This window comes from Dunckerocampus dactyliophorus, chromosome 20 (assembly GCF_027744805.1).
Source record: "Dunckerocampus dactyliophorus isolate RoL2022-P2 chromosome 20, RoL_Ddac_1.1, whole genome shotgun sequence".
Taxonomy (NCBI): Eukaryota; Metazoa; Chordata; class Actinopteri; order Syngnathiformes; family Syngnathidae; genus Dunckerocampus; species Dunckerocampus dactyliophorus.
The window spans coordinates 17,649,765-17,664,522 of record NC_072838.1 but is presented as its reverse complement, the minus strand read 5'-3'; the positions used below and the strand labels follow the sequence as shown (position 1 = coordinate 17,664,522).

At 41.9% G+C, this 14,758-nt stretch overlaps 1 protein-coding gene across 5 annotated transcripts in view; it reads right to left on the bottom strand.

The window, feature by feature from the left end:
* Window positions 1-14,758, bottom strand: part of LOC129172790 (teashirt homolog 1-like) — a 150,397-nt gene that overhangs the window by 22,822 nt on the left and 112,817 nt on the right. For 4 of the 5 annotated variants that reach the window (XM_054762841.1, XM_054762839.1, XM_054762840.1 and 1 more), the window contains one exon: window positions 5,354-5,830. In XM_054762841.1, the coding sequence (XP_054618816.1) occupies window positions 5,354-5,393 (40 nt within the window). In that variant the 5' untranslated portion in view covers window positions 5,394-5,830. Of the gene's footprint in view, window positions 1-5,353; window positions 5,831-5,918; window positions 6,192-14,758 lie in introns of those variants that run through there. The other variant, XM_054762842.1, reaches the window with a different exon arrangement.

The following is a 14,758-nucleotide window of genomic DNA, read 5'->3' as shown; positions in this document are numbered from 1 at the left end:
GGGATGATGTCAACATGCTACGGTGAGTTTGAACGCTTATGTTTTGTTGTTGGAACCAGAAACGAGTGTTATGGATGTAAAATAAAACCCTCGATGCGATGTTAAGCAGGAACGAGTAGATGATGGAGCCACTCCCGTCACATTTACATACCTCTGAAATGACCACGGTCTTCTCTTTAAGCCCTAAAATTCTTGCATCCTTGTCTCAGTATGGCCCATTGTCTCTCTCTTTTGTGCGGTCCGTGTGATTATGTTGTGTATCTCTCTACAACTCAAACGCACGCTGTTGTCATAAAATGGCACCCCCCGGCCCACAATGCATTGCACAATCAAGTATTGCAAGATTTTGTCTTGTGGATAAAAAAAAAAAAAAAAAAAAAAGACGGTATTTTGGATGCTAAACAAGCGGGCAAACGCAAGCCAAGGCAAAATTTTTGCAACAACAACAATAAAAAACACGCTAACTGGGGCGGATGTTAACTGAGGTACAACACATCATCATTGTTACAAGCTTTGGATGTGCCCATTGCTACTACATCTGCAGCCCGTTTAGGCAGCAAACTAACTGGACCTGGATGAATTGTGCCCTCTACATGCCAAACACTGGCTGAATCTAATGAAACTACATTGTTAACAATGGCAGACTTCCCTATTAGGAACTAGGAGAAACGTGGCGGAAGGACGAGCCACTCCCCGTAGAGGTGCCACATCCTGGAGTACATGGGGACCGCCTCCTCGTGCGCTGGCCTTTTTTTTTTGCGTGTGTGCAGCTGGAATCCAATCTGTGTCATTGTGTAATTACTCTGCCATGTTGAGTGATTAGTTGACACGTTCATTACAAAGAGTGGCACACTTTTGATTTAAGATATTGTGGCTGGCAGCGCAAGAGTTGGGGCGCAGTGGTGCCTTTTTGACTTTGAACAAAAACAGATTCATGACCTTTTTGCTGTTAGGCACTCAAACTATTACTTTGCATCACTTACTATAAATGTACACAAATTCTAATGTAAGCTCAAAGTGACTTGATATGAACTTTGTTAGTACTTGCTGTTAAACCTCTTTAGTTTAAAGTTGTACAAAACCTTTGTTTTTGTGAACATACTCCTTGCTAAAGGCTTCATTATGCCACAGCGTCACGGCGCCGCCTTGCTTCTCCTCCTCCAAACCCTCCAAAAAAAATAAAAAATAAAAATTGAAACGGCATGGGCAGCAGAGCTGCAGTTAGTCCGCTTTCTTTTAGTACATCATTTGCAGTATGTAGCCTTTCCTAAATATGAAAACATTCAGGTTACTTAGTGGAAATTCACTTATTGCGGTCGGGTATGACTACACAGGTCACTGCTCACGCTCAGGAAAACACTGCCCCTAGTGTTTGGGCAGAGAATTGCAAGAGCTTCAGAGCTATAAACAGGATGAAGATGCATTCAGAGTAGTGACAACGCTGTAGCGTAGTGAAGCCTTAAGAGACAATATTACCCAAAAAAAGAGACTTCTGGTCTTGTCACACAAAAGTAAAACACGGCCGAAAATGACAACGAATGACTGCAGCAAAAACACGTGCCGCTCAAATGGTGCTGAACCATGCTGCCAAAACTAACAGATGCACTAATGTGGTTCCAGATGAGGGAACACTGATGTATTGTCACTGGCCATAAACTAGATAGGCCCCAGCGCCATTACAGGGTGTAAAAGCATCCCTGTGACTGATGAAACCGAGCCCACTGGAAGCGATATGCACACAAGGAGCCATTGAAACATTCCCTTCCGTCTTTCTCCCTCCGAGGAGGCAAGGCAGCTTTTTGTTTTGAACTCCTCAGGGACAAGTGGAGATATTGGACTGGGAGGTAAACACACTCTGAGGAGGGACGCTGGCCCATCTTGCAGTGTGCAGGATGTGTGTCCGTCACTGAAACAGTCTAGAGCCTTAACAGGAAAAGGATGTAAAGTTATAGCACACAACAGATATACATTTCAAACGTTCCACATGCAAAAATTAGGGTTGGTTACACTTTTGAACATTTTTCATGACTCACAGTATGCACTGTCATCAGGACAGAATAGGAACATCCTTGGAGGCGTATCTGTCCCTTATTCAGTAGCATTATTACAGGAAGAAGCACAAAAAAACTGGTCAAAACATAAGACTCAAATGGCGACGTTTCACTTTGAGGCTCCTTTTGCGGTCGAGGCTTGAGGCCGTCCCATGACAGGCCAGCTCTTCAAACATGCAAGCACATCCATCAGCGAAGCCTCCCGTCAATTAGACCTTACAGCACCGACCAGTTCAAAGTCTCGCCGTCCCAACCTTGATTAAGTCTGCTTAACCTCACATTTCCGACCGCAGCCGCCGCCGCCGCCTGCTTAAACATTCTGAAGCCACTTTTCATTGGCTCAGCTTTGGTCATCATGGCGCAGACTTCAAACAGCTTCAGTGGTGTCAATCACCACAGGAGAGTGAGTGAGAGTGGGTGACTTTCTTGCTAAACCTGCGGAGGCCCTCAAAGATCCACTGACTCTGAAAAGATGCGATCACATGTGGTCACTCTTTAAGGAAGCAGTAAATCACAAGAAATGCACGCCAGGGCCATAAAGGCCTGGAAAAGCCTGATTTTCGCTGTTCAGTAGGGGGGATGTAGTATCAGAGCAGTAACAGAGGTGGTGTCTAAGGGAATTCCGGGTGGTGGCGACACTTTGCCCGCCTGATGTGTTGGAAGTAACTGTTGCTCGTCATCGCCTTTGCTGAGTTTTGTATAAAATATATAGAAAAATAAATGAGATTTCTGTGTGAAAGACATTACAGATAATGGCCTACTACATAATTTATGTATTATTTAGTGAGAATTAAAAAAAAAAAAATCACTTCAACACAAATCAAATGCATGGCTCCACAAAGCTTGGCGTCATCCACACACACGCACGCACGCACGCACGTCAAACCAAAACACACTGTCCACAAATGACCTAACTAGAATTTCAAGTAGTAGAGCTCAGGCCTCCTCCAAGGCCCCTTAAATCCAACTTTTCTTATTACAATGCATTACTTTCTCCTAAGTAAATAAAAATGTCGGAAAAAGCCACTGGGATGGTGTGTCCCTGTGTGACGGCACACAGTTGCGACAATATCCTGCATTTGTTTGTTCCGTGTAAGGCACATGTAACGGTATGCTGGATCTTCTCATATCGTACACCAACTTTGCAGGAGCTCTGTGTGAAAGGTTACAGACGACCCACCTCCTGCATATGCACATATTTTGTCATTAAGATTTATGCACTATTTAGTAGGGGTGTCACCAGGTCTCACGAGATTAAAACGTGACAAGATTTCTCGTTCAGAAAAAAAAAAAAAAAAAAAGACTAGTGGGCACTCGGCCTGGGACGATAATAAATTAGTTTATCACACAATAACTGAAAATAAACTGGATCATTTTTCCGATATTGCCATGTGCAGTCGTGTGTTTTTTTGCATTGGTTTCAGCACATTGGCACATTTGTTCCACAGAACGACGGCATGAATGGACTGAGCCCTTTTATCAGTTATACAATCTCCTTGCCACAGTGGGTGAAGACGGAGCTGCTAGCATACACAGAGTGCAGAAGAGTTGAATAAAGCATTAGTAGAATGCATTATATTTTTTCATTGTACTTTTCTTAAAGTTATGTTAAAATCTCGTCTTGTAAACCCAATGTCGTGTATACTCTCGTCTCGTGAACACAGTGTCTCCTGACACCCCTACTATTTTGTGAAGAATGCCCTCAAATGCCTAATTTTAACACACAAAAAGACATCAAACTCATGGCTGCACTAGTTGGGTGGAAATGAGCCACATTCCCAGATTGCTCCTCACGTCCACACACAAACACCAATACAGAAACACAAAAGCCACCCCAAAAATGACTAACTCGAACAAGAATGTCACTCAGTCAAGCTCAGACCCCCGCCGAATGCCAAACAATCCTCGTTTCCTCATGCACTACTTTCTCGTAGATAAAGGAAAACATCGGGGGGTAAAATGTTAAAGAAAAAGTGACAAAATGTCCCTGGTGGAGGTAATTACGGCGCTACAGTGTTTATTCAGGACACTGAAAATTCAAATGGGCGCTGACTTTATCTGGTCTCGTATCGGGTCGCGACTCGTGCTTGCACAAAAAAACGTTCAACACCTCCCTGACACGGAGGTCAGGTCACGGCGTTAAGAAGCTCACGCTGCTTTTCCTGCGTGCTTCTCTGTGATCTTGCTACGCCCCACCACCCTCCTCCTCCTCCTCTTCTTCTTCTTCTTCTTCCTCCTCCTCCTCTCACACCCCTCCTCCTCACCTCCTTTAATCGCCAAGTTATTCATCCTGCTCCAGAACTTTTCTTTCAATTTGTCTTGTCTCAGCACGGGCGGAAAAAAAAAGAAAAAAGGGAGGAGTGACCCTTTGAGGGAGAGTCCAGCCAGCTGCTGGGCGCATGCGTGTCTCCATGGCGAATGATTTAGTTGATGTTTATCGGGAATGAATAGATGAAAGACGGCGGGCGTGACAGGCGATCAATCAAGCGTCAAATCGAGGATGGCAAATCCCGGAGCCGGAAAACACTGAAAGCTGAAAATACGTCACTTTTGCTTCCCTTCTGTTTCCTCTTCAAATACAAACAAACACGGGAGATGATTATGTTTGTTTGAACTTGTGAAATGGAGAATGAAACAGAAATATTTCAAAAAGAAAGCATGTCAACAATATTTAAACTGGAGCAAATTGGCGTACAGTCGGTGTCCTATTGTTTACTACATTGACTGGGGGTCTGCAACATTTTGCACTATGACTTTAGCCAAAATAAAAACAAGGGACACTTATGTTGTACATGTACATGTTGTACACGAGGTGACCTGTTTTCCATGGAAACATTTTCAACTAAAGCGCTTTTGGCTGAACATGGACACTTTCCAAAACGGTCCCGAAGTTATCAACCAAACAACGGCAAGGGGCGATCCAGAATTTGCATCATTACATGTCATTCAATACAAAAAAACACCAAAGTACTTAAGGTACATGACTTTCTGACACTGTGGCGAGCTATTGGGAGCCCACAAACGACCACTTGGAGACCCTTTATATAAATAGTATAGTGTCCAAAACGGTGTACTAATACAAACTGTTTGAACCTTTTTCAGGGTATGTTCCTCAAATAAAGTATAGTACGTTTGTTTTTTAACTAATACAAAACAAAAACTCGTACTTCATTCTCCTTAAAATTCATTTTTCCTGACTTGCAAACTTCCCCTGAATTCAACATCCCTTCAACGTTCTCGTGTGTTTGATTCGAGTCAATGAAGTGAGCGAGGGTGTGTTTGTTTGCTGTACCGGGACGTACCTGATGAGCGCCGCGGTGCTTGCTGCTTCCTCCGGGGCATGCTGCTGCTGCTGCTCCGGGAGCTTTCATGCAGAGACCCCGAACTGCTCGCCCAAACCGCTGGGTGGAAAAAGCAACGACGAGCGACGAGTCCGGAAGTCTTGGAGCGAGCTGTGTAGATCCCCTTCTTCGTGTTTTGAAAAAAATGGAGGACTTAATCTTGTTACTCGCCTTTGGGCATTGTTTTTAAAGAGTATTTCCGCAAATGAGGGAGACGATACGCCCGGTCCGTGAAGTTGTTTCTCGGCGTGGAAAGTGCCAGAAGGTACCGTGTGGATGTACCGGAGGTGGCTCAGGGAGAAAGAGCCCCCCTCCAGCCCCTCTCGGTCGGACTATTTCCTACCTCTAAGCCGGACTCAAAAGTACACAGAAGTCTCGGTGGTGGGCCGGCGGTAGGCCGGGCTGGGGTCCCTTCCGTGCCCACTCGGAGGTCTCTCACTGCGGGGAGAAGAAGGAAGAGTGACACGTTAAAGCTCGCGCTCGCTTCAGCTTGTCAGTCATTGACGTGCGCTCGTTCGATACTCACATGCACGCTGCTCGTCTAAGCGTGTGCGCGCCCGCTAACTAATGTATGAATGTTCAATTACACAAAAAAAACAAAGCGTCAAATGAAAAAAGAAGAGGTGCTCCGCGGCAATGATGGCGAAGCGAGACCGGGGCTGCTCGCACTGATGGACGGACACATGCAAGCACGGCAGGCCGGCCTCTTGCTTGCTTTTTACTCCACCCCTTCAAGGCGCGTCACCCTGACAGCCTGAGCCCACCTGTCTGTCAATCTCATCTTTACTACTGGAAGGCGTCACTTTGACACATACGCACGCACACCCACCAGCAAAACACCCCATTTACTCACATACATACACTCACACGCACACTCGCAGGGTCCAGTTTGCATATTGACATTAAAAGAGCAGATGAAAAGTTACAAGTACACGTGAGTGTGTCTTGCAAACGAAGTTCGTATGTTAAATATACAGCTTTTTGGTACTTTTTACAGCTTTGGAGCACAGACATACCTTGTGGACGTTGAAAACAAGTGTACAGTGCTACTATTTACAGCTACAGTAACAATTAACTACAATTTCATTTTTTCACTGCCAAAAAATTATATTTTCATTTTATTTGTGTGTGTGTGTGCATGCAATGGTGAATTGACATACATTTAACATGCGATATATCATATGACATGCACAAATGTGTTGTAGGTGGGTTGTAACTAGTGTGTTATCTGGTTTAGGGCACTTTTGATTGGACACCTTTAATGCCTTCCAACCTTTCATATATGCAGATGCACCTCCAGTAACCCATTTACAAAAGCAATATCGCATATGAAGGTGAAAAAAAAATACATCTTGTAATTATTTACAGTGAAAATTATACATTTTAATGTCACGTATTTTTAACAAAATGGATCCATGGGGGTGCAATTGTGCCCTAAGATGAATTTCCATATGTTTTAACATGCAGCACGCCATGTCATTTCACCACAAACATGCACATACGTGTTGCAGGTGGGCGGTAATGAGTGTGAACCCACATCTACGCTATAGTTGTGAGGTCAAGGCCACTTCTTTTTTTTTTTTTTTTTTTTTTAGAACATAGCACCCTTCAGCCGTTTAAATATGCCAACAATACCTTAGCAGTGTAAGCAAGTCATAACGCAATTGAAAGCTGCTACCCAAAAATAAAGGGGCTATACTGAAAAGTTATAATATAAGCATACAGTGACGCCCCCCCCCCCCCCCGCACCCCCGCAATGCGTTAACGCCAATGCAAGATTTGAAAATGTTTTCACCCACTCCATGCTAAATTATTCTCAATAAAGGGTGAAGAAAAAGCTAAAATTTTAATAAATGTAAGCATCAGAGTAAAAAAATTGCACATGTCCTGTTAACTAGGAAACTTCCATTAAACAAATACATCCAGTATATACAAATAATGTTAAAAAAAATTACATTTTTGCATCCCTAAAACAACAACAAAAAAAATCCAATGAATTTTGTACTAATTTGACCGCAAACATGCACAAATAGGGCTGCAACCATGCAGTGTGGCCCCCGTCTAAGCAATGCGTTATACGCAGTCGCACTCTTTGAAAGATTTGAACATGTCACACGCTACATACTAAATTCATATTAATTGAAGGTGAGAAAAATACAAAACTTGAGCATGAAATGAAATAAAATGCATACACACCCTAGTGACTGGGCAACCGCCACCAACGACAGACAAATAATCTTAGATAAGAGACAAAAAAGGCTGTTTTTAGACACTTTGTAGACAAATAATGCATACTTTGACTGTTCTGAAAGGGTGCATCATGGATTTTGTCTCTTATGAGTCAGACAAGTTCAGGCTATGAAAGTTTGCATGGAATTTGGAGTGTTTAAAAAAAAAAAAAAGTGGGACAAAAGCAATGGCAGACCAATTGGTTCCACCTTTATTTGGAGGCTTCACGCAGAGGGGAGGGGAGGGGCTCTTCCATCCACGGGAGGCTCCATTAGCCCTCACGGCGTCCCAAACACTGCAAAGTGTTTATATATAAAGGGGGGGCAAACACCGATGTGGGTTATATCTCTAATGCCAGCATGCAAGATGGAAAATAAAGAACATTTAATGAATTCCACGAGGAGAAGAGTGGATGGCTGCGATGCCGGCGCCGGACTATTTTTCTCACTGAGTGCAAAGTGGAAGGACAAACTTCACAATCATGGTGAGTGTTCGCCTCGCTATGCGCGCTTCCACATGACAGCTCCTCGGGTTTATAATGAGGCCCGAGCAGAACCGAGCACCGCCCTCCCCAAAAAAGAAAAATGTCCATCGGCGTCTGTCACTATTGGCTGCTGATTGACGGAGAGCTGTGACGTCACTACCAGCCAGACAGGAGGGGGGCACCTTCTATCATCAATGTCATTTTTTTTCAATTACCAAAAAATACACTATTTATTTAATATTTCAAAAAATACTAACATTTTAACTTTTTTTTTTTTTTTTTTTTACTTTTGAGGAGGATATTTTTTGTCATTAAAAAAGATCATTCCTAGCTAGTATCTGTATGTCTATAACAATAGATTGCAGTGGTGTAGGTAACAGATGACCATTTGTAAAAGTATGACCAAAATATTAGAAAACAGAGTACATACACAAATATACCGTGAGAGTCAAACATCTGGAACTCTTAATTGTGTGCAGTTATGTTATTATTTATTCAGACAAAATGTAAAAGACAAATGTCAGAGAAATATTGCAAGTGTCGACAAGTAAAAGTTATGGTGTGAATGCATGATCAGTAAGAGACGTGGGGAAGAGGTAGGATTCAAGAGAAATACTGCTTCTTCCTACTACTTTTCAGACACGTTGAACTGTGCAAATGTAACCATGTGATGCTCCTTCACGTAACTTGTTATGCACGTCTGAAACAAATAAACATACCCTAGCATACCATCCCAGCTAACAACATAACTAAGTCAATATTGCAGGTTAAGTGATCCAATTGGAGAAATAATCTAAACGGCACAAAAACTAATATTTATTTTTGATATTAGAAGATAATCTTTGAAACCAAAAGGTGGAGAAGTATCAGCAGGGTCATCATGACGACTCCTTATTAAAATTTATTTAAAAAAATTACCCCATTTATTTTAAATGAAAAAAATAGTACAATTTAATTTACAATTTTTACATTTGAGTAAGATTTTTCTTTTAATTAGAAAAAATAACAGCACCACCACAGTAACTATCTATGACAGTATGTGAATGAGTGGCGCAGATCTGCCACGGTGCTTGTTTGTAATATTTTGACCTTCAAAAATTATGACGAGTGACTAAAATATTGGGAAAAAACATATCAATAACAATCATATTGTCAAATACCTGTGTTTATTTAACAGAGCTCAAGTGCAAAACTAATAGATACTTTATTTGTCTCCAAGAGACATGATAACAATAATAATATGATTAGCATAATCTCAAACGTGCATTATTTTTGCTGTTAGAAGAAAAACTAAATGTTGCCTTCAGCTGTGAAGGTTGGGGAACAGAACAAAAAGAGTAGAGCAGTACCAGCAGGGCCAGCAGGGGGGGGTCATGAGGTGCTGAGGTGCATAACAATGTGTGCTGCCAGATCTCCTCACAAGTCATAGAACATACAAGCTAAGTGTGTTGTGGTAGCTGTCATGTTGGATGTACCCACGCTGCGCAGGTGTACTTCACGTTGTGTCCAGCGAGTGCTTATTTACTTCTCCACTTCCCGTTTCTTTCTTTTTGTCTCCAGCAACAACAGAGAGAAGACTGCACTGTGGAAAACACCTGCAGAAATGCTCCGGGAAACAAACGTTACACGTTTAAACACTTTTTCTTCGATTTCTCTCAGGAGATGAAGTATTTATCGTGGCGCATGCTGAAGCTAATGGGCCACATGTCCATGACGAAAAAAATGTCATGCCTTCCTCCCATTAGTCATGAATAAATCAGCCCATTTTTTGTGGAAAAGAAGCAGCGTTGTGTGTTCTTTGGAGTTGGACTGAAGTTGAAATAAGGCCTGTAATCTCCAATCAATGGCTGACAGGCGGAATATAAGGATAAGTATATATATGATAAAAAGAATTCATAAAGAAGAGAAACTTTGACACGGGCTCTATCTATGTGCACACATCTATCAGATAAGTCCACGTAATTAAAAACGCCAGCATCAGCTGGGCGTATGACTTTCAAGAGGAGACGTGTTGCCGTACTTTTGACAATGCAATTAAAGCCTCGTAATCCCCTCCTTTTCTAAATTTGGACAGTTTTGGGGGTACCGGGCGAGGTGGGGGGCGGTAAGATGTACAAGGTTGACAAATGAAAGTTGATATCGTGAGAGGATAGACAGCATGTGCAGCTATTTTATCACCTGAGAATGGATTGTAGTGGATGTGCCGGGGGTGGGCAACCTGCGGCTCATGGGCCAAAATGTTGACCAAAAATGCTCCTCATATTTAATAAAAAGAAACAATGTTACAACTTTCTTACACTATAAGATACATAAATACTCTTAGATGTAAATATATTGGCATGTAATTATTAAAATATGTAATAATTACAAAACACTGAAAAAGTTATGCAATGTATTCATGTTTATTCTTATTTTTTGTAATTTTTTAAAGATTCATTCATATTTCTAGATGTAATATTAAGTATCTCTTTTTATTAAATGTGTAATCATTATTTTTAAATGTTTGCCGCATTAATTAATACTGATATATTCAATGTTTATTATTATTAATATATTAACAATATTAACACTATATATATACTATATATATATATATATATGTGTAAATAAATAACAATATATATTAACAATATTAGTATATTAGCAACATTTCCAGTCTGTAAATGAAGTGTTTTTAATGAGTGACTAGAACATTAGGAACACCTGACTAACCTACAGACAAGCTTTAATGTGACAATGTGTCATTCATGTCATTCATTTGGTGTGGTGCTCTCCCACTGCGCTGTTTGCACCACCCAAGTGGCTAAATAAGGTAAGTAAAACGTTACAAACAGCTCTCAGCACTTCAAAAGGAGTTCTTGGTAAATAAATACATGAACAACTGTAGTCGTAGTCAAAAGAGACAATGTCCCATTCAATATCATAGAAAAGTTTCTCAAAACTTTTGTAAGACTGATAATGGCGTCAAAAATGAAAATTATACAGGTTTCGACTTTCCTCGGCGGCACGTTTCCTGTTTGAAACTGCGCCTCCTCGGTCCTTTGTTTGCTTTGACACGAGCGCCCCAATTAGCATTTTTCAGCCATTAAGTGGAAACAGAAAGGGACAGATTCTTGAAAAAATAAAGAAAAGATCCTCTATTTACTAACACAACCAACACGACTTTTTCTGCATGCCGATTACAGCCAGGACTCAACTTTTCCTATTAAGTGTCAAATTAGAGCATCCTAATCTTCCACCGTTCCGCAAATGTGAAATTGCACAGCAGATCCCTCCTTGCAGGCTTTTTTTTTCCTTCTAAAGATGTCACCGCCGCTCTTAAAAGTGTCCCTTCTTGACATTAAAAGGAGCATGCGCGTGGTTGTAGGCGTATATTTATGAATAGGAACCTTTAATTAGGGCCTGTGTTTCCTGCGCAGTCACATTGAGGGATGGTCCTGGGCGACATTCATTAATGATAATCACCAAAAGAGCGATGGCACAGCTACAGGCCACGTCTCGGGGGAGCCCCCGCACTTGAAAAGAAGAATTAAATTACACACGGGGACTCTTTAATTGCCAGACAAAAAAAAGGAAGGCGGGGGGGTTGGATATATAGCCATGGTTGTTAAATATGCTCGTTATGGGTTCAAGGATTTGTCTGAGGGGGCTCTCATCCTTAAACGCCTCGCCCAAAGACAGAACGGAGGACTTCTTTTTTTTTTTTTCCATGATAAAAGAAGATGAAACAGAACCTCTCATTCCAATGCCCCGAGTGTCACACGGTTGGGAAGTTGACCGACATTCTCAGAATGTTGCGCCAAATTGGGACTTTGAACAGACATCACTCATGACATCGTCAACGCATGCTAACAAATGTAGCGTGATTTCATGTTTTTATTAACTTCTTAAGAAGTCAAAGTTTTACGTTACGTCTTTGTCATGTGAGAGAAATTTTCCGTGTTATTGTCAACACCGGCTAACTTCTTTTTACGCTTGTATGATAAGCACGGAAAAAATGAGCACAAAACTGCAAATGTTGCATGAAGCACATTACCATTACCATTACCACATTACCTGGGTACCACAAGCTACCCAGCATGCAATATAGGCAATATATATTTTAGCATGGGTGTTGTGCGTTTATTGTTTATTTGTATGCCCACATGGTGCAGTAGCTGGGTTACATAGTGTGTCATGTGTGTGTTGACATGTTGTGTTGTTTCTAACACTTTCCTGTGCGACCTTAGCAAGACATGTTGACAGCTATGGTTGTAAAAAAAAAAAGTAATTTGGAAATGCCCCGGTGGGGTGGATTAAGGCCCGCACTGTGCCCATCCCAAGTTCCCAATAAGTAAATTGGAGGCTAACTAGTTAGCTTGGTGGAATGCTGTGCTTAAAGCAGCGTCCGTTTGTGTCCCTGCGGTGATCCCATAGCCTGTGCATTACAGTTGTACAATGTGTTGTAAACAAAGAATAGGAGTGAAATGGTGACTATAGGGGTGTTATTTCATGTCTAGCGGGCTGTAATAAAAAAAACTAGTTGAATCCTACTTTGTGGAAATTCACTTATCGCAATCGGGTCTGGAACCAATTTACCGCGATAAACGAGGGATTACAGTATAGTGCAACCGCTCAAATGTCCTTTCACATGGGTTTAGAAAATTGGGAGACCAAAAAAAAAAAAAAAAATTGAGCGAAAGATGGCTGATTACATTCGACATTTGTCACTTGACGACTCTTTTGACATTTTTCACCGACGCCCGACATCGGACTGATTAAACGGCAAATTAACTGATAATGAAAATAATTGTCAGATGCGGCAGTGGTGATTAACATTTTCTCCCCCCCAAAAAAGTTTACGTGCATGCACGCTACACACACACACACACACACACACACACACACACACACACACACAGCCCTGACCTAATTCCTCAGCCTCCCTCCACTAATTAATCACAGCTGACTGGACATGGTGACAAGGTTAGCCAGGTGACTTTTTCTACATTTCTCAATCTTTTCTCCTCTCCTTAATTCCACCTCCTAAGTTGGCCTACATCTATTTTTACCTGCTACGAGAAGAAGGCGGGTTAGGGGGCGGGGTCACGCCGCTCCATTAATCAGAAAGAATGACACGGGTGTCGTCCGTGACAACCACGTCCGCAGCGCCGCCTCCTCCTCCTCAACTTTAGCGACGGGGAGTGTCGGGACTGCTGCTGAGCCAACTTTATTAATCAAGCACTCCCCCATTAATTGTTAGCGGGTGTCAGCCATAAATTCCTCATTTGGATTTTTTAATAATCTCGGAGGCGGACTGCTAACAATCTGGCTGCTGATTGGAGTTTTATTGAAGGCGAGCGGGAGGGGAGAGGAAGATGATGGAGACGCTGACACAAATAGCTTCCCGACCGTCCCTGGTCTTGTGACAGTTATGAAATACAATTACTGCTGCTTACGGATTCACCAAGCGCACCCCTGCCTTGCAAAAGGGCGGTGCCAGGAGGAAGGGGGAGGGTTGGGTATCTACAGTACACCATTTGTCACAATTCATGTAAAGTCAAGGTATTATTTCATTTAATTATTACGTGTGCTGTTAGAATTTAATTTAATTATTATATGTGCTAAAAAGAGTCATTCCAATGTTATTGTCAGGTTTGATGCTTGAGACACATCACACTAAATGTACGCTACGATGACGTTACAGTATTGATTGATGAGAATTCATTTCTCAACATTTTTTTGGGCCATTTCCTGGTTCTCTCATCAAATCTTTGCCGTTACGCAATCGGAATTTTGCATTTAGCATTTCTGGAGTTGAAAAGCGGTTAACTTCTTTTTACGCTTGAAGAAAAAAAGCCTTTTCTGCATGTGGCGCCCCCGCTTGCACACCCCACTCGTCCATCTCGGGTGCACTGCGTTAAAGCACGCATCATTAAGTCGTCATGCGGCCAGCGTGCCTTGAAATGCAACACCCGTTGCTTTGCATTAGGGTCAATAATGGCCGTTAATCTACTTCCTGGAGGGGGACTGTCACAACACACACCAAAAAAAAACCACAAAACAAACTGATTTCAATCAGTTGGCGTCTAATTGCGAGTGGAGCCTATATGCGGCTTGACAGTGCGCATAAAATTAGCATAGCTTTGCATATTGGCCCACCATTAGTGTTGCTTTCAATGGCAGCTACTACATCCTGGATGTTGGTGCATCTGCATTGTTGTCTTAAAAGGAACAACGGCACGCAATGGCCACCCAACAGTAAACATTGGACACATGGGGTCGTGTTTCGCCATGATTTTGTGTAGTGCAGGGGTGCCCAAACATTTTCCAGCGAGAGAAACATCATGTATGTACAAGTCAGAGGATGCGTGGGCCATTCTGATATGTTTCAGTTTGCAAAAAGGCTAAAAAAAAAAATGCCTTTTTATATGTATTTAAAGACAAAAGTTTGTGTTAGCTTTGTGTTATAGGTGACACAGATTATTATTATTATTATTATTTAATTTATAGAATGTGTTTTTTGAGCATGAACCAATTTGATGTCTTTAGTTTTTTTGAAGACATTTTGGACAACAGCGTTTTCCAACTTTGAGGGAACACTTTGGAAAAGGTCCCGCCCACAGAAATTGGAGCATGAGTAATAGTGGCTGACAGATTATCGGCTGGTCTGA